General features: G+C 40.6%; 1 protein-coding gene across 2 annotated transcripts; it reads right to left on the minus strand.

Annotated features, from left to right (window-relative positions):
* Nucleotides 1-1,255: 1,255 nt before the first annotated feature.
* MOB1A (MOB kinase activator 1A) lies at nucleotides 1,256-27,214 on the minus strand. 2 transcript variants are annotated; one of them, XM_079791576.1, is made up of 6 exons: nucleotides 26,973-27,214; nucleotides 23,116-23,279; nucleotides 14,569-14,662; nucleotides 12,262-12,395; nucleotides 8,042-8,205; nucleotides 1,256-5,258 (listed from the first exon to the last, which is right to left on the minus strand). In XM_079791576.1, exons 1-6 carry the CDS (start codon nucleotides 26,984-26,986, stop codon nucleotides 5,181-5,183), a joined length of 648 nt encoding a protein of 215 aa, XP_079647702.1. In that variant the 5' UTR covers nucleotides 26,987-27,214; the 3' UTR covers nucleotides 1,256-5,180. The 2 variants fall into 2 exon arrangements, with proteins under 2 accessions (XP_079647702.1, XP_079647701.1); XM_079791575.1 differs by having other exon boundaries at nucleotides 23,116-23,282.
* Between the last annotated feature and the right edge of the window lie 31 nt (nucleotides 27,215-27,245).

Below are 27,245 nucleotides of genomic sequence, written 5' to 3' on the forward strand. Positions count from 1 at the left end.
TTTTATAGCTCGTGGTTGCAGTGACTTCTCTTCCCAGCTCTGAGACCCTGGGTTGGGGGTCTGGTGTGGAGCTGGCACCCCTTGACCTCATGAGGGGCCTCTGCAGAGATGCTCTCTCCCAATTAATTAAAAAATTCGGCACCCTTGTGTGCCGGACCAGTGTGTTCTGTACCTCTACCCCTTCTACCAGTCTCAGTGTGCTTTCTTCTTCTCTAGTTGTAGGACTTCCATTAAGCCAGCTTTCAGGCAGTTCTGAATGATGGTTATTCTGTATTTTAGTCGTAATTTTGATGTGGTTGTGGGAGGTGGCAGATACAGGTGTTTACCTATGCCACCATCTTGGTTCTCCCCCCTAAAATTCTTTATTCTGGTCAGGACACACACACCTAGCTTTTGGGAGCTCAGACTGATATCTGGTGGTCAGTGGTAAAGATGAAGGTTGAGGTGTCCATACCTAGCCAGATAGCAATGGAGTATTTGATAGAGAATGTCTAAGGCATGTTTTGGACATTGTTTCTGACTGTGCAATTTTGAAGAGGGACTCTGGCCAAAGACGATCTGGTTTATTCTAGTATCCTCCTAATAAAGAGGGAATATGCAAATTGACCATCACTCCCTCACAAAGATGGCAGCGCCCAGTCCCCTCAGCCCTGCCAGAATCCCCCAGTCCCGGGGGGCGGCAGGCAGGCAGCGCACCTGGACCGCCTCCAGGCAGGTCCGGCTGCGCCACTTGCCTGCTGCTGGAGTCCCCCAGTCCTTTCAGTTCTGCCGGCGGCGAGCAGGCAAGCGGGCCCAGCAGACAGCAAGGCCTGCTTGCCCGTCGCCATTGGAGAGGGTGCAGGTTGAGCTGAGGGACCCACACCCCATGCACAAATTTCGTGCACCGGGCCTCTAGTTCATTTATAAATTTTGAAACAGCTTTCAAATTTAGCCATTAGATACTTAACATTTTTATAGTCAATTTTTTAAGCCTAATAAAATATTACTGTCCAAAAACTCCAAAACTGACTGTAACTTACCCGTATTTAGCCACAGTCATTAAGTTTTTATTTCACATTCATTGAAGTTTTTAACTTTACTCAACAAAGGTCAAAACAATTCTAGCACTGCCGAAACCGGTTTGGCTCAGTGGATAGAGCGTCGGCCTGCGGACTCAAGGGTCCCAGGTTCGATTCCGGTCAAGGGCATGTACGTTGGTTGTGGGCACATCCCCAGTAGGGGGTGTGCAAGAGGCAGCTGATCGCTGAGTACTCAATTTCAAGGTCAGAAAATTAAGTCCAGTCTCCTCTTCCCTTTTCTCAATCTGATAGCCAGGAATGTAGATCTGGGTTAGCAAGGTAGAAATGAAACTACTTGTTTTTTTCTCTGGGATGTACTTTAGACACTGTACCCTTTCTTCTAAAAGTTAAGAAAACATTTTAGCCACTAAATGATAAGCAAAGACAATCTTCTGCAGGGGCTGCAAAAATTCTCAAGTTTCACAAATAAGTGTGTTGAGACACATACCTTAGTCATTTCTTTCTTTCAATATATTTTATTCTGATGAAGTTACAAAAGTAGATACAAATTACTTTTTTTAAAGTACAGTTAACTGACTTAGAAAAATAGATAAAGCCCCTAAAGATTTAAAAATACAACGTAAGTTTTCATGTAAAGAACATTTAAAAATATTTTAGATGGTAACCAAAACTAACTTATACAAGCTATTTTTGATGTAGACCAAACATAATAAATCAGCAGTCTATCTGGATTTACAGAATACTTGTTTGGAATAGAATCTGATAATGAGGGAAAACCCAAGTGAATTTCAATGCAGTTGCTTCAGTAAAATTACAATCACATGTAATATCCCCAAAAACCTTATATAGTCTGAAATATCAAAATCTAATGCAAAAATACAGGAAGACTGAGGGACTACTATTTTCCCTCCTTGCCAGAATTCTACAATAAATAGTAAATCCACTTATTGAACAAATATCAGGAGGAAATAATGTCCCTGTTGAAGATGCTCAGTTTGGTGTCCCAGGCCAGCACTTTTTAGGCTGGAGTTCTACAGACAGCAGACGGCCTCCTTAACTACACAGGGTAACACCAGTGCTGTGCCTGGGGCTGCTTCTAAAACCTCTAGGACTTACATTCTGTGGGCCTGATTTGTTTATGCTTGTGAGGTAATAATGTTTCTCTGAAGCTCTACTTCTAGTATAACCTCACTGCTCAGAGAAAAAGCCAACAGTATAATCAGGAAACCTCAACGATGTTTGCAAAAGTTAAAATCAGCACCAGGATTGCTGCTCTTGCCTCACATGACTAGGAAAACTTTCCTTTTTTTGTTATCAGAGTCATGATGACTACAGATTTGCATTTCTTGAGCAGGCAGCTACATGAGCTAAGGGTTCTACAAGTCTTAAGATTAAAGGAAATACTTTTTTTTTTTTTTTTTAAGCTGGAAGCCCTCTAAAATCACTTTATTCAGTCTAGAGAAGAATAAATGATACATTTGGTTGTCGATACAAAAACTAGTACAATATTTAAACAAAAATCTGCACATCACTATCCACATTTTTTTTAAAGGCCTGAAAATAAAAGGACCAAAGGATTAACTGCGTATTATAAAGCACTCCCCCTCCACCCCATGATTGTTATCAGGTATGAGTGGATCACATTGACAAGAGATGGCTTGTGATTGGGAGGGGTCAGGGTAGGGAGTGTTGTCCAACAGGCATATGCTGGGCACAGAGAGATGAGTCAAAAATGAGAGTCAAAGATAGATTTCTTACAACTGTTACCAGAAGTTGACCCCTTAGCCAAGTCAAGAAGGGGCCATCCTCCCCCCGCATTCCTCCAATTCTCCTGCCTTCAACTCCCTGGCCTTGGATATAAACAAGTAATGTTAACACTGATGTTTGGATGCATTGCTGACTAAGCCAGATTAGTATGAGAACCTGGTAATGTTTTCATTTTTAAAAAGGCCATTCTGAGTCTCAAATTACCAACAATTTTATTTGTCACTAGTACGCTGCCTTTAATAGTTATTCTAACGTTACAGTCTTTGGTTCATTTTGGGCTGAGTCTTGAAGAGAGGGAGGATTTCTATCATGGAAAATAGATGGAGAAAATTGAGAACCCTTTTGTTTGAGAATATTTGAAATATTAGAAATGATGATGCAAGTGCAACCCTAGTTGAGAAATCTAACTTTATTCCTTGCAGACTTAAAGCCACTAAGGTTTAAAGTTGACAGGCAGTAACATTCTCAGTGGTATCCAGAAACCTGCCTTCTTGTTTGTAAAGGATCAACATAAACATATATACAGCCTGACAGGGACCTTTGAATCAACTTAAAATGTGGACCATGGAATGTTTCATAGAGGGCTTTTTTCTTTTTTTTTCATAGGTGATTATCCCACTCTAATTCCTAAAACAATGAGGTACGGTTTCAGCCTAATTAGATGAAATGTTTTGTTTCCTTTAAAATCCTGAATATATTTAATAATTTATTGAAATTGAGTTATTATAAAAACAGTTTCTAAGTAATTCTCTTCCTTATACTCTAGTGGAATAATAAAAATAAATAACAACAACAAAAAACCCCACAAAACTATCAAAGCTAACCTTTGCCAAAGCCATCAAGAAGTTGGTGAGTACTATGCAAAAGTCACAACTCTGAAACAGAATGCTGGTGAACTTAAAGTGGTTGCTGTCTGGCAAGTCTTTAATATATTTGTGCCTCAATACATTTAAACCGTCAGAGTTCACGAAATCCTAGAAGCCTAATGAAAATCATCTTTTCTGCATTAAAGGGAAGATCCTTTTTATCTGAATAGAAAGAGAATAAATTCAGGTTTTGATACAATAATTAACACAGGATAAAACCCTCAGGGGAGCTCAATCCATCCTTTAACTATTAACAGAATGAAGATCTTTTTTTCTTATTCCTCCCATGCTGTCTCCTTTAAACACACAAACACAAGAATAGGAAACATCAAACTTTTAACTGTGTTATAAAATGTGTACACCTTTCAAGATGTTTTTTTCAAATTTGTGTGTGTGTGATTTCCTTAAGTTTTATCCTTATTGGGATAAAGCTGATGCATCTCTATAGTATTCTTTACTAAGTCTCAAGCCACAAAAAAAACACACACACAACCCAAACACATAGAAGTCATTTTTTAAAAAAGGAAACTCAAAAACAATCAAGTAATCTGAGCATTTTCCATTCTATCCAGAATTTCAAAGCCTTCTGAAAGACAATGTGAATGAAAATAGTGGTTTGAGGCCTAAATTTGTCTTAATTTTTTGGAAGTTTGCTTTTTGTCAGCCAAAAGCTATATATTCAAATTAATCTGAACGAAGTATTTAAAAAAAAAAATCTTCAAGACCACCTTGGATGCCTTAAAACAATTATTTCTAATATGAACATACTACTAAATATTGAGATAGGTTCATATGTGAATAAAATCCCAAATTAACCCTTTGCACTCGCTTTTTTCTCGATTCCTGCTACCGATGCTAACCGTGTCGAGTCACACTCGACATCCGAGTGCAAAAGGTTAAGATTAAAAAGTAAAGTCATTTTAGAAATAACTTTGGTTACTCTCACATGTCATATGATTTAAATGGCAATCATGGATTTTGAAAAAATATACATATTATGTATTATCTATAAAAACACTAGTATATAACTTCAAACAACATGTTTATCCAAAGTGACACAAATTGTTCTAAACCTTAAAGAAACTTAAAAAAAACCTCTTCTATAAGCAGAATAAAACCTATCTGACTGAGATATTAACAAATTTGTTGTGGAAACTTGTTAATAAATTATTGGTAAAAATTCTTAATATCCATTATGCTATAACCTGAAACAAACTAAAGCATTTTCTTTAGTAAAAGAATAATATGTGAACTGATAAACTACAGATTAACCATCACATATTAAAAGTGTGACTCAGTGACAATAACAAGTGTGGTGACACAGTGCCTCAAATCTGGCTGTGTCCTAAATTTCTCACTCTGAAGGTATTAGGCCAACCTAACTTTGGGACAATTTTTATCAGCAGAGACAATAGTTGTCTTTTTATCCTGTTTCTTAAAGTTTGTATCACTAGTCTATAACAGATAGTAATGAGATAGCTCTAGCAGTAGATGAAGCAAGAGGGTAATCGTGTACTAGAAGAAACATTTATCTGTCTTTTGATCCAAGCTTCTCAATTAATTCCTGAAGAGGTGCCAACTCACGCCTATCAATCAGATTAAACTCCTAAAAAGAGAAGAAAAATAAAATTTAAAAATAGATCTAAAATTAAAACTCTGTAAATGTCATTCAGAGAAAGTATTCCCAACACTAGTTTTCTGAAATTGAAAGAAATAATGAAATGATCTCTGTGAACATTTTAAAATAGAATAATTTTTACTCCTTTTTAAAATATAGAGGACTTACTAAATAAGCAACTATAATAGCATGATGCTCACTGGGTAAAACATTAAAATTGTATGTGTTTGCATTTACATAGGAATTATCTGAAAACTTTACACTGAACCTTTGCTAGTGGTCACCTCAGGGCAGCAGACCTTCTCCTTTCATAGTTATAGCTATACTAGAGGCCTGGTGCACAAAATTGTGCACTCGGGGGTGGGGGGTGTCCCTCAGCCTGGCCTGCATCCTCTCGCAGTCCGCAAGCCCCACCACTGGATGGGTAGCCTGGGCCTCCTCCCACCCAGGGCTCTGTGATCAATCGCCCCGCAGAGGGAGGCCCTGCCCACCCGCTGCAGTGCCACCGGCCTGGTAGTCTGGGCCTCCCTCTTTGGGGCGATCAATCACAGGGCTCCATGATCAATAGTCCCAGACACCCCACCCCCTGCGCCGATCGACAACCCCGCCAGCCAGTGGCCTGAGCCTCCCTCTGCAGGGCTATCATGGGGCAATGGCAGGGCCCCCTGACCAATAGCATCACACCCACCTTGGCTGGCCTGGCGCCAGTGCATGTCATAGTGTGGTCATTCAGATGGTCGTTCTACTGTTTGGTTAATTTGCATATTACACTTTTATTATTATAGACTAGAGGCCCGGAGCATGAAATTCGTGCACGGGGGTTGGGGGGGGTCCCTCAGCCCAGCCCGCCTCCTCTCCAATCTGGGACCCCTCGAGGAATGTCCGACTGCCCGTTTAGGCCCGATTCTATCTAAATGGGCAGTCAGACACCCCTCTCACAATCCAGGGCTGCTGGCTCCCAACTGCTCGCCTGCCTGCCTTCCTGATTGCCCCTAACCACTTCTGCCTACCAGCCTGATTACCCCCTAACCACTCCCCTGCCAGCCTGATTGCCCCCGCTTGCCGGCCTGGTCACCCCTAACTGCCCTCCCCTGCAGGCCTGGTCCCCCCCAACTGCTCTCCCCTCCTGGCCTGATCGCCCACAACTGCCCTCCCTTGCAGGCCTGGTCCCTCCCAACTGCCTTCCCCTGCTGGCCTGATTGCCCACAACTGCCCTCCCCTGCTAGCCATCTTGTGTCCACATGGGGGCAGCCATCTTGTGTTGGAGTGATGGTCAATTTGCATATTACTTTTTTATTAGATAGGATAGAGGCCTGGTACACGGGTGGGGGCTGGCTGGTTTGCCCTGAAGGGTGTCCCGGATCAGGGTGGGGGTTCCCTTGGGGCGTGGGGCGGCCTGGGCAAGGGGCCTGTGGTAGTTTGCAGGCTGGCCACGCCCTCCCAGCAACCCAAGCGGAGGCCCTGGTATCTGGGATTTATTTATCTTCTATAATTGCAACTTTGTAGCCTTGAGCGAAGGCCAGGGCAGGAAGCTTGGCTTCCTCCATCACCAGGGGCAACCCAAGCCTCCTGCTCTCTCCAGCTCTGTGGCTGCTGCCATATTTGTTGGGTTAATTTGCATACTTGCTCCTGATTGGCTGGTGGGCGTAGTGGAGGTACGGTCAATTTGCATGTTTCTCTTTTATTAGATAGGATTCTATATCTATGCCATACAACTACCTCAGAAGGAAGATAGAGAAGAGCACAGTACATTATCCTTTGTGTGATACATAATACTGTAATACGCAAATTGACCGAACAGCTGAACGACTGTCCAGATGACCACACTATGACATGCAATGGCGCCAGGCCAGCCAAGGCGGGTGTGATACGATTGGTTGGGGGGGCCCCACAGAGGGAGGCCCAGGCCACCAGCCGGTGGGGCAATCAATGGGGGGAGGGGAGGCGCCTCGGCCTCCCTCTGCGGGGCAATCTTTCGGGGGGATGGGGGCCTTCCACAATTGATCGCCCCAAAGAGGGAGGCCCAGGCCACTGACTGGTGGGCTGCGGTGGGTGGGCAGGGCCTCCCTCTGCGGGGCAATCGATCACGGGGCTCCCATACTGTGAGAGGGCGCAGGCTAGGCTGAGGGACACCCTCCCACCCAAGTGCACAAATTTCACACACTGGGCCTCTAGTCTACTATAAAGCTGCTGGGTTTTCCACCAAAAAATATCTAGACGTATTTGTATTTTGCATACAGAATTGTGTATTTCTAAAGCGAGACTAAAGAAGTCCCAATTCTTCCACATCTTTTTCAAACAATGTGATTATTTTGATTTTTAAAGATTCTAGCTGCTAAAACTTCATAACATTTGGCCTTATGTGGGACTTCTAGACACTGAACCTAAGACAACATGTAACAGGTTCTTCTAAATATTTCTCTTCCAGGCATAAATATCTCATGAAACAACCCAACTTCAGATGTTTTTCATTGCGTCCCTTTACCAGCAGTGGTGATGGATCAGAAGGGTATGGACAAGCTTTCTTGGGTTTTTGGTGCTCCTTGTCATAAGCTAACCAGAGACCTGGGCAGCCAGAGGCAGGAAACCCAGAATGGAGATGATGCACTCTATGCTGCTACGCACATCAATGAAATAAAGTAGAAAAGAGAACGCTGCTTACACTTAGCTCTGCATCTATAAATAAAATTCTATAAATTGTTCTTTATTAAAGTTACCAAGCCAAGTATGTTCAAGTCGAAGAACACCAAAGTCAACATGGTTCAACTTACCTGAACAAAGAAAATAAAGTGCTTAAAGGAGGTGTTGAGGTGAGCCTCCTCTTGCAGCTGCATCACAGAATCAAAGTGCTGGTGATAAATATGGGCATAAACCCTGAACAGACGCTTTAGGATGGTCTTTGCCACAGACATAAAGTTTTTGGGAAATGGGACACCTATAATAAATATAAATATATATCCATTAGTCTTTTATCTAACTGAACAGCAGAAATTTTAGATATAGCCATGAGCAACTCCAAAAGACAAACATGCACATTCACAAATACAAGCCTACTGCCATATATACATTTTTTAAAGGCAAGGGAAAAAGGAATCCCAAACATAAGCATATGAGGTATGCTCATATACCACACATTTTCTATCTTAAAATAGCAGGCACAGGTTTCAAAATTTATATATAAAATGTTACTGAATCAAAATTAAAATAAGCCTATTTGTGGTTAATATTGAAGAGTTCCTTCCTAAGACTAAATGCAACAGACCGGCCGGTGTGCCTTAGCAGTTGAGCATTGACCCAGGAACCAAGAGGTTGCAGGTTCGATTCCTGGTCAGGGCACTTGCCCAGGTTGTGGGCTCAATAGGGAGTGCTGATGCAGCCGATTGGTGTTTCTATCCCTCTCCGTTCCCTTCTCTAAAAATCAACACTTTTTAAAAAAAAAAAAAAAAAAGATAAAATGTAACAATATTAAGCATTTGACTATAAATAGAAAATTTTTACTTTTTGTAATCTGTAACTAAAAAAAATTTACACACTCAACTAGGACTAGAAACTGCCCTAAGAAAAAGAAAAGGCACACTTCAGGTCATCATAATCTACTGTTTTACAAGTAATTTTATCTTCTTGAATTCCTCTGAAAAGCCAGTTTTCTTAAATTAGGAGTATAAACTTTATTTTATTTTATTAAAGTGCTATTTTCATTTTTCTGTAGTCTAAGAAGGAAATATACTTCCTGAAAAAAGGGAGGAAAAGCAGCTCCCTATTTTTCCAAGAAAATAAGTATCTCCTTAGAAAATAACAGGGAGAGGGTTTGGTAATCTCTTTCCAAGCAGTGCAAGTAGGGATGCAACTGGTTACATTCTTGAAAATTTTGGTTAACAAGACAAAGTCTCTTAGAAGGCAGGGATAGGTGAATGACAATACAATTGGCACTGAGTATAGTAAATAAACACATAGGAAGGTACCTGCATCCAAATAACCTTAATGGTCTGTTCCAGAACATTTACTCTTGAAACATTTTCTTTAAATTTTCAAGGACAAAAGCTTAAACACTTTTTCCTTCCCTGAATATGTTGTTTTGTTTCTCAAATAGTCCTTTCTAGCTTGAAATTTTGCTCTTATAAGCTGGTTTTTGTGGGGGATTTCCCCCCACCCCGAGTCTTGGCTAACAACCTGCCCTTTCAAACATTATTCTGAAGCTTATGGGCTTGTTTTTCTGAAATGGGTCTTATATTAATGTACTGAAAAGATGGATTTTTATGTCAAATTTCTTTTCAAAATTTATAAATGGGCACCTTGCTAATAAAAAGAACAGATATAACTTGGATATACTAGTTTAAAAGTGAATAAACAATTTTGTCTAAGTAGATAATTGGCATAAGTAAATGTGGTATATAGTAATAATGTAATGAGGGGGAAAAGAATGCCAGAACATTAGGATAAATTACTGATGAATGGGAAGCTGAGAAAAGAGAATAAAGTCAAAAGTATTCTTCAGAAAACTTTAATGAATAAAGAAATACTTGTTTTAATCTAAGCACTTTCAAGTTGAATTTGACAGAAACATTCAAGCATAGTCACTATATAATAACAAATCTTTATTTGCTATTAAGCAAATAAAATGCTTAATAGAAAAGTTGACCAATAGCAAACAGAAAAAATGTAACATGATATAACTTCTGAAAAACCTCTAGTTAGACTGCAAAAAAGGAATCTGCTATGGTCTGAATATTTGTGTTGTTCCCCCCCTACCTCCTGGCAAAATCCATATGTTGAAGTCCTATCCCCTAGTTCAGTGGTCGGCAAACTCATTAGTCAACAGAGCCAAATACCAACAGTACAATGATTGAAATTTCTTTTGAGAGCCAAATTTTTTAAACTTAAACTTCTTCTAACGCCACTTCTTCAAAACAGACTCGCCCAGGCCGTGGTATTTTGTGGAAGAGCCACACTCGAGGGGCCAAAGAGCCGCATGTGGCTCAAGAGCCGCAGTTTGCCCACCACGGCCCTGGTTGATGGCATTAGTAGGTGGAGCTTTTGGGAGGTGATTGGGTCATGAGGGCCAACCTTTCATGGATGGGATTAATGGCCTTATAAAAAGAGGCCTCGGAGAGCTGCCCCTCTACTATGTGGGGACTAGGTGAAAAGTCTGCAGTCTGGAAGTGGGCCTTCACCAGAGCCCAACCATGCTGGCACCTGATCTCAGACTTTCAGCCTTTGACCTTTTGCACTCGGATGTCGAGTGTGACTCCACGGTAGCAGGAATCGAGAAAAATGAGCGAGTGCAAAGGGTTAAACTTTGAGAAATAAATTTCTCTTGTTTATGTGCCATCCACTTTCTGGCATTTAACAAACAAGACAGAATCCAACAATATGTTGTTCATAAGACACCCTTACACTGAAAATGACAAGGACCATTCTCATCCATAAATACCAATTCCAAAACCTTAATCAAAATATTAGCAAATAAAAATACTCTTCTAGGAGAACATTTTTTTAAAAAAATGGAGAAAACCTTATGGCCATTAGCAACACAATTCACACACCTGTAACCAAAAGCAAGATTCTTGCTTAATGCTAAAATACTAGACGCACTCATAAAAGGAAACGAGAAAAGGATGTCTGCCATTATCACCATTAGTCAGCACTGCTCTGGAAGTACTAGTTGTAAGTACAATTAGGTAAGAGTTACACAAGAAATATACATTATCAGAAAGAGGCAAAATTACCATTAGTATGATGTAACTGTATACTTTAAAAACTCAAGAAAAAACAACCCAAAACAATAGGAATAATCAACATCTGGTGGTCAATGATAAAGTTTATATAAAAATCAACAGATTTTCTATATACTAAACACTAACCACTGGAAACCAAATATTAATAAAAAAAATTAAATGCCTAGGAATAAACTTAAGAAACTTGAAGGATTAGCATAAACTATAGAATTTTATAAGAGGATATAGCAAATAAGAGACATGAGTAAATGAAGAAATATACCTTATTCTAGGATAGGAAGGTACAGGATTGTCAAGAGAACAAGAATCCCTATATTAATCTACAAATTGAATAAAATAATAATAAAAATCTCACAAAGATTTTTTTTTTTTACCTTGACAAAATGATTCTAAGTTCTTTGGAAGAACAAATATCCCAGAATAGTCGTGAATATTCTGAAAAAGAAGAGCAAGGAAGAGAGACCAGCCCTATAAGATGCTCAAAGATATATGCCCATGGTTAATTAAAACAGTATGGAATTTCTATAGGAACAGATAAAGAGATTAAAAGACTCCAAAATATGTGACAACTTGATGACCAGGGGAGAAAAGACACATGTATTTGATAAATAGTACTGGACAAACTGACTACCATTCTAAGTGAGGAAAAAATAAAGGGAACAATGAGAAAAAAATTCCTGACAGAACAAAGATTTAAATGTAAAAACAAAACCACAAAAGTACTAAATGAAAACATGGATAAATATTTTTATAATAGTGAAGTAGAAAAAACCTTTCTAATCATTGATTAAGACCCAGACATCATTAAAGAAAAGATTAATAAGACAAAATAAGAAAGTTATATATAGCAAAATCACTTGATGAACACAGTAAGACAAAAGGCAACCTAGGGAAAAATACATACATACAACATTTATGACAAAAAGCTAATATCCTTAACATATAAATAAATGAACAAAGGATATAAAGATAAAACAGAATGATCAATACAAGAAAAAATGCTAAATCTCATCAATATCTTAAAAATGTACCTTAAAACTAACTTATTTACCTAAATTATAAAAATTTTTTTCAGTGACTAACAACCAGTATTGGTGAAGAAACACAGGCAGACACAAACATCTCTGAAAGGAATATACATTTATAATCTTATGCAGAAAAAATTGACAGTCTCTGTTACATTTTTAAAAAATAGAGCGTTAAAAAGCACACATTTATCGTTTAAAAAGAAAAACAGTTATACAACAGTAACTCACCAATCTTAGAAGGAAAAAGGGTTTCATCATCAAGTTGGTCCTGAACCCAAGTCATCAAATAGTCAATGTATTTTGGTGCAGAACATTTGATTGGCTTTTTAATATTAGTACCATCTGCCCAATGATATTCATATCTGGAGAGAAAGGTTTTATTGATAAAGTTTTCACATTAACAAATGTGCAACTTATAATCAAAGTAGGTTCACATTTTGTCAACAGAAATTATATATACATACATATATATATACATATATATCTTTAGTAAATTACCTAAACTTCTACTTAAGATTACTGAGAGTTTCCCATTGAATTATTTTGACAAGTGATGGTTATAATTGGAAGAAAAAGAGAAGATAATGTGGCAGCTGGCAGTGCCAGAATGGATGTTTTCTAGCATAGCCCTGGGAAAGATAAATGAACTATATTTCTGTCTGTGAGGACTGGGGAAAGGACTGATGGATCACCGCATTCTGAGTTCCTTGGTCACCAAGTTATCACCAATAGAGTCAAGATCATAAAACCCTACCCAGCCAGTATGGCTCAGTGGTTGAGTGTTGCCCCATGAACCAGGAGGTCTTGGTTGATTCAGGGCACATGCCCGGGTTATGGGCTCGATCCCCAGTGGGGAGCATGCAAGAGGCAGCCAATGGATGATTCTTTCTCATCACTGATGTTTATCTTTCTCTCCCTCTCCCTTCCTCTCTGAAATCAATAAAAACATTTTTACATTATAAAACACTGTTTCTTGGAAAGGGTGTAAGTTAGTCATGTTTCTAAGAAAGCAATACTTAGGCACTCAATATTCATTCAAAACAAGGAGTATGCTCAGATGGTGTGCTTAACTAGAATGATTAAAAGACTTATACAAAACTTTACTGTATAAAGTATTTAAGCCATAGATCAGTTTAATTTTCTTATTTATTTAAATTTCTTTAAGGAAGCTTGAGAACTAAAACTTAAAACAACACAAAATAAAAACATCTCTCGCCCTAGCTGGTTTGGCTCAGTGGGTAGAGCCTCGGCCTTCGGACTGAAGGGTCCCAGATTTGATTCCGGTCAAGGTCACATGCTCAGGTTGTGGGCTCAATCCCCAGTAGGGGGCGTGCAGGAGGCAGCTAATCAATGATTCTCTCTCATCATTGATGTTTCTATCTCTCTCTCCCTTCCTTTCTGAAATCAATAAAAATATATTTTTTAAAAATCCCTCCTAAAATACTATAATAAAAACTAGTGGCCCAGTGCATGAAATTCGTGCACTTTGGGGGGGGGGAGGGTCCCCCAGGCTGGCCTGTGCCCTCTCACAGTGTGGGAGCCCTGTGATCAATTGCCCCAAAGAGGTAGGCCCCGCCCACCCATCTGGGGCTCCTTGATGGATTGCCCCAAAGAGGTAGGCCGGCCCGGGTTCCCGCCTCCACGGTGGGCGTGGGACCACGGGACCCCCAGTGGAAGCCGTGTGGAGCAGCAACCAGGAACCGCCCCCACGGTGCGCACGCAGCATCAAGCCCCACCCACCCTGGTGATGGATTGTGACAGTGTGAGGGTGTGACGACCACCTAGGCTTTTATTAGTATAGAAGATAGGATTACCAACTGCCTGGAGATCTATCCTTTACACCTGTAGAAAATTCAGAAAAGACAATTTTTTTCCCCAAGAGGTAAATAAATATCTTGACACCAACTACCATGACGTAAATTCAGTCATTTACTATATTGAAAAGACTGGAAGGAAACACGTAAATCACACACCATCAAACTTTGACAACAACTCTTTTGAGAAAGAGTTCCATCTCTTTCTCAGTATTTCTTGAAATTTATTATAGTCAATTTTTTAAAAATCTAGCATCTCTAACCCTTTGCACTCGTTTGCTTTTTCTCGATTCCTTTATTCTAATGCTAACCGTGTCGAGTCACACTCGACATCCGAGTGCAAAAGGTTAAGCCAAATAACTAACACAGCACAGTTGGAAGTAATTAACACTAAATAAGCACAAGAAAAAGGAATCAAATAATAAAAAGTTAACTAAAAACTCGATTTCAAGAATTAATTTAAAAAACAGAACCATGTTAACAGAGTTCTAAATTTCTTTTCCTTTTACAACTCCTTACTGTAATGCCATTAGGAAATCAAACACTAAGTACCAAATGCCAAAGTATTTAATAATAACTAAAAGCTTATAGGTAAGTATTCAAGAATCCATAAAATTGAACTGCTTTTACACAGATAAGAAAAAAGTCTTTATTATTTAATTTCTATCAATTAGTGATTAGCTTTACTTAGTACTCCTATATAAAATGCAGTAATATGTACCTTGGACCTGCAGACATGACTGGACAGCTTGCTTCAGTGCAGAATTCTGTAATAGTTCCATATAACATGTTGATCTGATTGAAGAAATCCACAGCTAGAAATATAATAGCAGAATTGTGTTAAAATATCTATGTAAACACACCACCATCAGACCTCTCAGTTGAAAGAAAAATAGACAAATTCTTGGCTGAATCCTTGGGAAATTCAACGATCCAATGATACTGTAAATTCTCTTTTCTTTGTAAGTTGTAACACCTAAGTAAAGTTAACTTTTAATATACATTCACTTTTAATATACTAAGCTTTTAACCAGCATGTAACAGCAGAAAAATAAAAATCAGAGATAATTCTAACTTAATGGTGACTATACGTCATTAGAATACACAATTTGATTACATCCAAGGGAATGAAAAAAGCCATAGCTTCTATTCATCTGGACTAGACAATTATCATTTGCATCAGAAAAGTGTTATGAAATACACTGTGAGGGAGGTGTATTGGCAGTTATGAACAGTCATTTAAAAAATCCAATTCATCATAACAAATTTGAGGCTAGTTCTAGCTGGTTTGGCTCAGTGGGCCTGAAGACTGAAGGGGTCCCAGGTTCGATTCAGTCAAGGGCACATGCCCAGGTTGTGGGCTCAATCCCCAGGAGGGGCCGTGCAGGAGGCAGCCAATCAATAATTCTCTCTCATCATTGATGTTTCTATCTCTCTCCCTCTCCCTTCCTCTCTGAAATCAATAAAAAAATGTATTAAAAAAAATTGAGGCTATACATATTGAAGACATTAAAAAAAAAAAAAAGACACAGGATAATGTCCCTTACTCTGAATTCTCCCAGAAGGGGCAAAATTACAAGAGATGAGTAATACAATATATAAGAAGGTAGTTATACAAAGGCCAACAATAAGTGCGAGAGTTCAGAAAAGATAACATATTAAAGAGTTGAAGTCGTCAGGGAGTACTTGTAAAGGAGCTTCAGCTAGATCTGCAAAAAAAATGGAACAGGAAGAAGGAGAGTGAAACAACTGAGTGAAGCATATTACACTCTGTACAATGCGAACCACATAAGCCTTAAAACCGCACAAGTTTTTTAAAAATGGTTTCATTCCCTGTCTAAAGGAGTACCTAAAAATCCACTTGGGCTTTTTCAAATTTCTTAAAAACATATTAAAGGAACTTTGTACAAAACTCCCTCACTTACAAACCTTACTTTTAGTCATGTTTCTAAGAAAGCAATACTTAGGCACTCAATATTCATTCAAAACAAAGAGTATGCTCAGATGGTATGCTAGTTTAGTTTATAAATCTAAAGCAGCAATTTTCAAACCAGTGTGCTACAAGAAATTTTAAAATATGCAATACCTGACTAGTCAGGGGCACTGACCTCTTTTTCCCTTAAATTATAAAATTTAAAAATGACAACAGTCAACACAATAGCTGTCTGGTGTGAATGACTCAAAATTATACCTATTTTTTGTCAGATAGGCAAAAACATATTATTTGCTCTGCCGCAGAATTTTAGCAATTAGTTTATTGTCAGAGAGAAGTTTGTTGTTAGAGAAAAAGAGAGAAACATCAATTTGTTGTTCCACCTATTTATGCATTCATTGGTTGATTCTTGTATGTGCCCTGACGGGGGATTGAACCCACAACCCTGGCATTTCAGAATGATGCTCTAACCAACTGAGCTACCTGGCCAGGGCTGCACCTTGTTTTTTTCTCTTAGTGATATGAATAATGGCTTTTTAAGAGTTGAAAAAAAGCAAAATTTTTCTTTTGTGGCTATTAGAAAATTTTATATTACATTTGGATCTTACATTATATTTCTATCAGATGTGCTGATCAAGGCAACAGTTATCAATAGCTGATTAATAATATACCACATAAAGACAATTAAACACTATGGAAGTCACTATACCATTAAAAGTATATACTAGTAATAGAGGCCCGGTGCATGAAAATTCATGCACTGGAGGGGGGCGTCCCTCAGCCCGGCCTGCCCCCTCTCACAGTCCGGGAGCCCTCAGGGTCAGGAGGCGACCCGGCGATCAGGGAAAGGCGACGCCCCATCACACCTCTGCTGCTGCCACTGCCGGCAGTGCAAGCCTCGGCCGGCCCTGGTTACTTGAGCCTTGGGCGGCCCTGGGCGGCTGGGCAGTCACCATCTGAGGCTTGCCTGCGCCTTGGGCCACCCCTGGGCGGCTGGGGGGTTAGGGAACTGGAGGACTCCGGAGGCAGGCGCGTGGGGCGGGCCCAGCCTTGCCGTGCCTGCTGTGCCCCGGCGGGGCTGAGGGGACTGGGCGCCGCCATCTTGTGGCTGTGGGCGCCGCCATATTTGAGGGTGGGCGGTCAATTAGCATATTCCCTCCTTATTGGCTGTGGGCGCCACCATCTTTGTGACAGCGTGAGGGTCAATTAGCATATTCCCTCTTTATTAGATAAGATTACCACCTATGAAGTAGTCTTACAAACAAACAAAATCAAGTCTGACTAATCCAAGCTCCAAATCTGTGCTAACATGGCAGCCACTAGCCACATATAGCCACTTACATTAAAATGAAATTAAATTTAAAATTCAGTTTCAGTCACATTAGCCACATTTCAAGTGGCCACAGTGCAGATATAGAACACTTGCATCATCACAGAAAGTACTATCAGACAGTGTTGCTCTAGATCTAACAGTTACAGGAAATAAAAGGAGGAACAGAACATAATTGGTTTCTTGGGATGATCAATAAAATTCACACTGTGGAGAACAAATGAACTAATGTCTTTAAGAACAACAAAACAGCAAAGAAAAAAGACTATAATGAGGGGAAACATATGTACATATATACAATGGAATACTACCCAGCCATAAGAAAAGATGAAATATTGCCATTTACAACAACATGGATGGATCTTGTGAATATCATGCTAAGCAAAGTAAGTCAGATGGAAAAAGTCAAGAACCATATGATTTCACTCATCTATCTATATACTAGAGGCCCGGTGCACAAAAGTCATGTAAGGGTAGGGTCCCTAGGCCTGGCCAGCGATCAGGGCCGATCGGGGCCTTCCTTCCTCGGCTGCCGGCCAGGGCCTTCCTTGTCCAGGGCCTTCCTTCCCCAGCTGCCAGCCACTGGCTAGGACCTTCCCTCGTGCCATGCCTCCCCCTGGTGGTCAGTGCACATCATAGTGAGCAATCAAACTCCCAGTCTCCTGGTCAAACTCCTGAGGGGACACTTTGCATATTAGCCTTTTATGCATATAGAAGACAGATATAAAAGCCTAAGTGACCATCCGACCGGTAGCTATGATGCGCAATGACCACCAGGGGGCAGACGTGCAATGCAGGAGCTGCCAAGCTGTGGTGACTTGGCAGCTGTGGTTCTCGGTTGAGGCACCCGGAACCAGAGAGGAGGGAGCCCGATTCCAGGGTGCATCACCTGAGAACCGCCCTCTCGCAATCCGCAATCCAGGACCCCTCGGGGGATGTCAGAGAGCACCAGCTCTCTAGGGTGGGATATAAAACTGAAAGCACAAATGAACAAACAAGACAATCAATCAAAAACTCAAGCCCTGCCCTAGCCGGTTTGGCTCAGTAGACAAAGCATCGGCCTGCAGACTGAAAGGTCCCGGGTTCAATTCCGGTCAAGGGCCCATGCCCAGGTTGCGGGCTTGATCCCCAGTGGGGGGCGTGCAGGAGGCAGCCAATCAATGATTCTCTCATCATTGATGTTTCTATCTCTCGCTCCTTCGCCTTTCCTCTCTGATTAATAATTAAAAACAAAAACAAAACTCAAGCCCTAGCTCTAGCCAGTTTGGCTCAGTGGACAGAGCGTTGGCCTGTGGACTGAAGGGTCCCAGGTTCGATTCCAGTCAAGGGCACATGCCTGGGTGGTGGGCTCAATCCCCAGTAGGGGGCGTGCAGGAGGCAGCCAATCAATGATTGTCTCTCATCCTCTCTCTCTCCCTCTCCCTTCCTCTTTGAAATCAATAAAAATATATTAAAAAAAAACAACACCTCAAGCCCTAGCCAGTTTGGCTCAGTGGATTGAGTGTTGGCCTACAGACTGAAGGATCGGTTTGATTGCGGTGAAGAGCACATACCTCAGTTACAGGCTAGATCTCCAGTGTGTGCTCGAGGCAACAAAGTGAAGTCGCTATTCCATTAGAAATATATACTACCACCTGTGAAGTAGTCTTACAATCACATCGATGTTTCTCTCTCTCTGTTTCTCCTCCTCCCTTCCATTCTTTCTAAAATATCCTCAGGTGAGGATTAATAAATACTCAAGATACAGACAACAGTGTGGTGGTTACCAGAGAGAAAGGGAGTCAAATGTATGATGACAGGAGATCTGACTTTGGGTGGTGAGTACACAATGCAATATAAACATGATGTATTATAAAATTCTACGCTAGGAACCTATATAATTTTATTAACTAATGTCACCCCAATAAATGTATTTTTAAAATTTAAAAAAAAAGGAGGAAAAAAAACAGGCCTTCTTGGATCCTGATTTAAACCAACCATACATTTTTTTTTGTTTTTATTATTTACTTACTTACTTACTTACTTATTTATTTTAATCCTCGCCCGAGGATATTTTTCCATTGATTTTTCAGAGAGAGTGGAAGAGAGAGGAAAAGACAGAGAGAAATATTGATGTGAAAGAAACACATCAGGAGAAACCAAGATGGCGGCATAGGTAAACACCTAATCTGCAGCCTCGCACAACAATTTCAAAAATACAACTAAAAGACAAAACGGACATAATCCAGAACCACAGGAAAGCTGACTGGAAATTCTACAACTAGAAGGAAAGAGAAAACCACAAGGAAAATCAGAGGAGCTGTAAAAGCCTGAGGTATGGAGACACGGGTGCGCGTGTGCAGAGAGGACGGAGCCGGAGAGGACGGGGCGGCTGAGTGCCTGGCTGGCGTTCTCTAGCGGGAAGGAGACAAAAGCTCCGGACTGCGCTGAGCCCCAGCTCCAACTGCACTGAACCCCAGTTCCAGGCCAGACTCTGGGGACCCAGGCTCATACGGGGGGAATCTGGGCTGTGGGGCGGAAACTCAGGGGAGCGGCGAAAGGCAGAGCTCCGGAGGCGCGCACGTGAATGCGCACAGAGGACGGACTGTTGACTGTGCCACTGGATTGCCCTAGCAGGAAGGAGACAAAAGCTCCGGACAGCGCTGAGCCCCAGTTCCGACTGCACTGAACCCCAGTTCTGGGCGAGAATCTGGGAATTCAGATTCATATGGGGAGAGACTAGACTGTCTGGCAGCGGGTGAAACTCGAGGGCGCCTTTCTCTCAGAGGTGCTTACAGCGATTACCGAGGGACACTGAGGGACACTGAGACCCATAGGGCGGGGCTGTTGGGAAGCCAAGGCTGTAGGCTCCACCCTGAAACTCTGTCCCATCCAAGCTGAGCACAGAGGCTTTTGCAATTTTGCAAGTCTAGTTGAATAAGGCTGTCTCCCGGCGTAGACACAGCTGATCCTCACAGCCAATTGGCCTGGAGGTCAACTCCTCCCACTGATACCAACAACAATCAAGACTTAACTACAACAAGGCTGTACACACAGTCCACAAAGGGGTGCACCAAGAGTGTCTACCTCAGGTAACTGGGGAGGCCGACCCACTGGGCCATATAGGAAACCTAGCACACAAAGCTACCCTACCAACTCAGGGAAGCAGCGAAAATGTGGAGACAAAGAAACAGATCACAAACCAAAGAAATGGAGGAAAACAAACGACTGGAGATAGAGTTCAAAACCACAGTTATAAGGTTTTTCAAGAATTTCCTAGAAAAGGCCGATAAATTTAGCGAGACCTTCAAGGATATGAGAGAGACCCTCGAGGATATGGAAAAGGACCAACGAGAAATTAAACATACACTGACTGAAATAAAAAATATTATACAGATACCCAACAGCAAACGAGAGGAACGCAAGAATCAAGTCAAAGATTTGAAATACAAAGAAGCAAAACTCACTCAACTGGAAAAGCTAAAAGAAAAAAGAATCCAAAAATTTGAAGATAGTGTAAGAAGTCTCTGGGACAACTTCAAGCATACCAACATCAGAATTATGGGGGTGCCAGAAGAAGAGAGAGAGCAAGATACTGAAAACCTATTTGAAGAAATAATGACTGAAAACTTCCCCCACCTGGTGAAAGAAATAGACTTACAAGTCCAGGAAGCGCACAGAACCCCAAACAAAAGGAATCCAAAGAGGACCACACCAAGACACATCATAATTACAATGCCAAGAGCAAAAGACAAAGAAAGAATATTAAAAGCAGCAAGAGAAAAACAGTGAATTACCTACAAGGGAGCACCCATATGATTGTCAGCTGATTTCTCAACAGAAACTATGCAGGCCAGATGGGAGTGGCAAGAAATAGTCAAAGTGATGAATAGCAAGAACCTACAACCAAGAGTACTCTACCCAGCCAAGCTGACATTCAGAATTGAAGGTCAGCTAAAGAGCTTCACAGATAAGAAAAAGCTAAAGGAGTTCATCAACACCAAACCAGTATTATATGAAATGCTGAAAGGTATTCTCTAAGAAGAGGAAGAAGAAGAAAAAGGTAAAGATAAAAATTATGAACAACAAATACATATCTATCAACAAGTGAATCTAAAGATCAACTGAATTAAAAATCTGATGTACAGAATAAACTGGTGAATATAATAGAATCAGGGGCATAGAAGGGGAGTGGATTGACAACTCTCAGGGGGAAAGGGGTGTGGGGGGTGCGGGAAGAGACTGGACAAAAATCGTACACCTATGGATGAGGACAGTGTGGGGGAGGTAAGGGAAGAGGGTGGGATGGGAACCAGGTGGAGGAAAGCTATGGGGAGGAAAAAGAGGAACAACTGTAATAATCTGAACAATAAAGATTTATTAAATTAAAAAAAGAAAAAAGAAAGAAACACATCAGTCCAGGCCAGGCTGAGGGACCAGGCTGGGGAGGAGCCTGCAACTGAGGTACATACCTTTGACCACAGTGGAATCTGGGACCCTTCGGTCTGCCAACTATACATTTTTTGTAAATATATTTTTTTAATTGATTTTAGAAAAAGAGGAAGGGAGAGAGAGGGAAAGAGGAGGAGAGGGAGAGGAGAGAGGAGAGAAGAGGGAGAGAGGGAGGGGGGAGGGAGAGAAGGAGAGAAGGGGAGAGAGAGAGAGAGATAGAGAGAGAGAGAGAGAGAGAGAGAGAGGTGAGAGAGAGAAACACTGATCAGCGGCCTCCTGCATGCCCCCTACTGGGGATCGAGCCCACAACCTGGGGCTGAGAATAGAACTGGCAACCTTTTGGTGCATGGAACAACGCCCAACCAACCGAGTGACGAGGGCCAGGGCCCAATCATACTTTTTTTTTTTTTTAAAGAAACATTTATAGAACAATCAACAGAAATGTGAACACTGATTGCATATTTGATACCATAAAGGAATGGTGGTATTGTCATTACTTTAAAAGGAGAGTTGTCTTTTAGAGATACTGAAATCTTTATAGATGAAATAATATGTCTGGGATTCACTTCAAAATAATCAGGGTGAGATACACAGAAGAGTCATGAATTGGCCATGATCTGATCATTGTTAAAGCTGGATAATGGTTACCTGGGAATTCACTGTGCTAGTTTCTCTACTTTTGTATGTTTGAAATTTTCCATTAAACAATTTATTTATTTATTTTTAATATATTTTTATTGATTTCAGGGAGGAAGGGAGAAAGAGAAATATAGAAACATCAATGATGAGAGAGAATCATTGATCAGCTAGCTACCTCCTGCACGCCCCACATTGGGGATCAAACTCACAACCCGAGCATGTGCCCTGACCAGGAATTGAACCATGACCTCCTGGTTCATAGGTTGACACTCAACCCTGAGCACGCCGGGTGGGAAAACAGTTTAAAAAATTCCTGAAACATCAGAAATTTTTAATAGACTTAAACCTTATCACCCAGAACTGATCTGATCTCAGAAACGATATAACCTTAATATTCAAATCTCTAGTCTCAGCATATTCTTCCCTGTCATGCCCTCACTTTCTTGAACTCAAGAGTGACTTTCAGCTTACAGATTCCACCATTTTCTCCCAAACTCTCAATTTCCTATGACTACTCAAGTCACAACAAATAAGTGATTAAAGCTTTGAACTGCAATTGGCTTTTCTGTATACATAGTAGGCAAATTAGAGCTGCTGGGATTGGGAACACAACTATACAGATGGATTCCTACAAAGTCACGGTCCACCACAAGTGGAATCTTTGCATTTATCAATCTTTTCCTTAAGTTTACTCAGCTGCATTCTCCCAAGCACTCATCATTGCTTCTTAGGTCTCTTTACTCAACCACAAAAGCTACAACCAAGTACTCTGAAGAGAACACTAGTTTTTAATGTATATGTATTTACGTGTTTCTTTACAGATAAATCTATCATATTACAACCTACACATACCTGTAAAATAAAACTCATTAACAAAAAGATTTTAGCAAAGCCTTCCTATAAACCAGCAAAGTAGGATGTTATTGAAAACTTACTGTTAACGGCAATCCATTCATTGAGATCCTCTCCCTCTGGCAACATAACAGCTTGTCTCAGATTCCCACTTCCTAGAGTTGCTTCTGCATGTTTTAAGAGTTCATACTGATGAGACCCTTCAGGGATATTCTTCTTTGGTTTGAATGTTTTAGAAGAGCGGCTGCTGCTGTTAGGTTAAAAGAAAAAGTATATAAATTTTTAGGACTAGAAAGCAGCAGAATGGCAGAATTTTAATGGCATAATATAAACTATAAAATAAAATAACAAATACTCCCTGAAAAGTGCCAGGATTTAAGAGTAGGGGGTGATGATCACAATAAAAGAATGCTTTAAATTTCTTTCTCATGTAGAAACAGTATTAGCAGCACAATGTCACACAGAAGGCAATTTACCTATGCCTCCTGAAGCAGTCTGGTGTAATAGAAAGGGCACTTGAACCAAAAAAAGAAAAAACCTGGATGCTAGTCCTTGATCTGCCACAATCTCTGTGGGTGCTTAAGAAACCTAACCACCTTTTGGCCTCAATTTCCACCTACCCAAAATGGTGCTGCGACGGAAGCAGCCCTAGGTTCTAATAGCTCAAAAACACACACAAAAAAAGTTTCTATACCAAAATATCTGGGATGCCATCAAAGCAAACCACAGTGGAAGCAACACATTCTTTGAAGTTTTAAGCAGAAAAAGTAAAAGTAAACTAGTTATTGGGGGAAAATACATTTTTATTCCTATCTCACACCATCCACAAGGAAGGTCTTCCTAACATGTCACAAAACCCAAAAACCTTAAATGGATGAATTTCAAATTATAATAATTAAAACTTCAGTAACAGAGCAAGAAGTAAACAAAAAAAAGTACTTGCAATATGTACTACAAAAGATAAACTGGATTAATAATGGGCTTCCATAATCTGTTAAGAAAAAGGTAAGGAACCCTTTAGAGAAATGGGCTAAGGAGATAGATTCAGAAGAACTACAATGACCAAAGAACATCTGAAAAACTATTTAATTAAAATAAGATATTTCCTTAAACGGAGTGTCAAAAGTGAAAACAATTACCTTAAGTGTGGTATAGAGAAATTAGTGCTTTAATACAGCATTGGTGAAAGGGCAAAGTGTTTTTGGGAGGGCAACATGGCAGTACGGTATATGTTAACACTGAAATGTTCCTCAATCTATCCCTTCCACTAAGTATCTCTCTTAGATATATGTAAGGATGTGTTTTCCAAGATGGTTTTTAATAGTGAAAAATCTGGAAACAATCCTAAGGCTGAAGCATGGTGGTCCCTCCTTTGGAAAACTGCTGTTTAAAACTGCTGTTTGAACTACTCTGTTATTTTTAGATAGTCTCTTATTCTATAAAATATAACTTTGTTTTTAGCTTGAATAATAGAAAAGATAAACTTAACTGTCTGACCTTGCAAGCTAGCCATCTAAAGGGGCTGATACACTGATAACTGATATTAATTCACATATTCTGCCAAGTGTTCATCCAAGGTTACAGGTGTCTATATAGATATAATATGTACTCAAAGTTACAAGTTGTCTGTATAGATGTGACAGGTGTTAGATACGATATGTATTCAAGGTTACAAGCTGTCTTACACAAAGAACTAGAAGGATATAAAAAAAAATACTCCCTCCTGTGTTTGTTCAGAATTTGACAGAGGTAATCTGCTCTGAACCTGCGTGCAATAAAGATGACTCCTAATTGGCTGATTAAGGTGTCTTGTCCAGCTTGCTGATTTGCGATACAACAAGGCTAATTAGAAGAATGAATAAACAAACTATGATACATCTGTGCCATGGAGTATTGCATTGTAGTTAAGAACAAGATACAAGGACATGATAGAGCTACATGTATTTACTTGAAAAGATCTCAAACATGGTTAAAACAAAACCAAATAAACAGCAGGAGCCCATTTTGTAAATGTACAGAAAGGATACAAATCAAATTGATAGTGGTGATTAATTACTTCTACGAAGGGGAAAATAATAAACTGTGGGCTTTCATTTTACCCCAGTAATTTGAATTTTAAATAAGATTAAGAAGTAAAATGAATTTAAAAAACACACACAAAAAGAAGTAAAATGAATTATAAAAACACTAAAATTCAAATATGGAAAGTTTTTCAACGTGGTAAACCCCTATATTTATTAGGGAAGTACTAAATTACAAGGAATTGCCTTTTATATCTAGAAAGCTGTGAATGACAGAAAAGTAAATTCGGAAGGCACAGAATGATGGCTCAATATTCAAATACTATCATCATCTAAATTGTGATTCAAATGACACCAAGACAGTGAAAAGAATCCACAAAATGGGAGAAAATATCTGCAAATCATAGATGTGATAAGTGACTTGTATCAAGGATAAAGAATTCTTACAACTCAAAAACAAAAAGAGAACCCAATTAAAAAATGGCCAAAAGTTGTCAACTACAATTAAAATAATTTTTTTTAAAAATGGTCAGAAGATTTGAATAGACATTTCTCCAAACAAAAATATACAAATGGCCAATAAGCACACGAAAGGATGCTCAACCTTCTTAGTCATTAGGGAAATGAAAATTAAAATCACAGTGAGATACCATTTCACATCCACTTAGGATGGTTATAAAAAAAAAAAAAAAGACCAGCGCTAGCGAGAGAGAGTGGGGAAAATGAGACTCATACGTCATTGTTGGAAATGCAAAATGGTGCAGTGCTTTGAAAAAGTTTGGCAGTTCCTCAAAAGATTAAACATAATTGCCATGTAGCTCATTCCTCGCTCAGGTATAATACCCAAGGGAAATGAACACACCAATACAAAAATGTGTACAGTACGTAAAAGTTCATAACATTATTCGTAAAACCCAAAAAGTGGAAACTCAAATGTCCATCAACAAAACGAAGTTCAGAAGAAATACAGAGCCTCACATTTACATCCAAAAGCAACTAAGCAACGTGCATACACAAACAAACCACTAAATAAACAGTAACTCGTTAGAAAAAGACGTGGGGGAGGGATGGGAGAGATTGTTCTAGTAATACAGAAGTCTGCAATTAAAATCTAAATCATACAGACTTCTTGACCTGATCATCATACTTTGAAGACTAGATCCCTTAACAAAATAATCAAGAGGGGGAAAGCGATCTGGACCAAGGTATTCTCAGTAGTCCTACTTTATAAATAGCGAAAGAATCCAAATTTCTCCCGATAAGGAGCTAGTTAGATTAACTCTGGTTATGAAACACCATGCAATACTGAATTTTAATAAAAATGCCAAGTATGTGGGTAATGTCTGTAACGAAAAACGGGTATTTATTCGTTCATACAACACACGTTGAAGCAATGTACTACGTAGAGGGAGCCACCTGGGAATAATAAACAAGATGCTAGCGCAATGCTTCTCACACCGCCGCACCCCTCGCTTTCCGGGGGCGGCGTGTGTCCACGGGGGAACTTAACACTGACGATAAAGTAATTGGACAAACGGTGGAGTAAAAAGCTAAGTCAGCAAGGACCCTCCTTACGAGAAGGTTCCAGACCGGAGAGAAACTGGGAGCCCGCGGCGGGGCCCGGGCTCCGCCCCCAGGTCGCCCCTTCGCCCTCAGGGCCGTTCGGGCGGAAAAGTTTGGAGGCGCTACGGCCCCGGGGCCTTTCTACTCCCCGGTCTCTTCGCTCCGCTTCCTCTGCGGCGTCGACTTTTCATCTCCGTCCGCCTCGGCCCACGTCCTAGCCGCCCCCGTGACCCCAAACCGGAGCAAACCAAGCGCCGACCACCCCGACCCCAGGGCCGGCCCTCACCTCAGGCGCCCCGTCACCCCTTCGCCGCCCTCCGCCCTCCGCCCCGGACCCTCGGCCCCGCTGCACTCACAAGAGGAAGCTCATCTTCTATCCTCTGAGGGGAGGGGAGGGGCCGCGGGCCCCTGTCGCAGTCGGGACTCGGAGCTCGCACGGGAACTGAGAGGTAGCAGTTAGGCCTCAGTCCGCCGACAGCGGAAGGACTGGCCGCCGCTGCTCCGAGCCGGGGTCGAGCCAGTGTAAGCGGGTACCAGCTGCGGCGCCCACCTCACCCGCCTCCCCCACCTAGCGGAGAGGAAATGCGGAACCAGCATAATCTCGCGAGAAAAGCCTGCTCTCTGCCCCG

Source organism: Cnephaeus nilssonii (assembly GCF_951640355.1).
Source record: "Cnephaeus nilssonii genome assembly, chromosome: 15".
Taxonomy (NCBI): Eukaryota; Metazoa; Chordata; class Mammalia; order Chiroptera; family Vespertilionidae; genus Cnephaeus; species Cnephaeus nilssonii.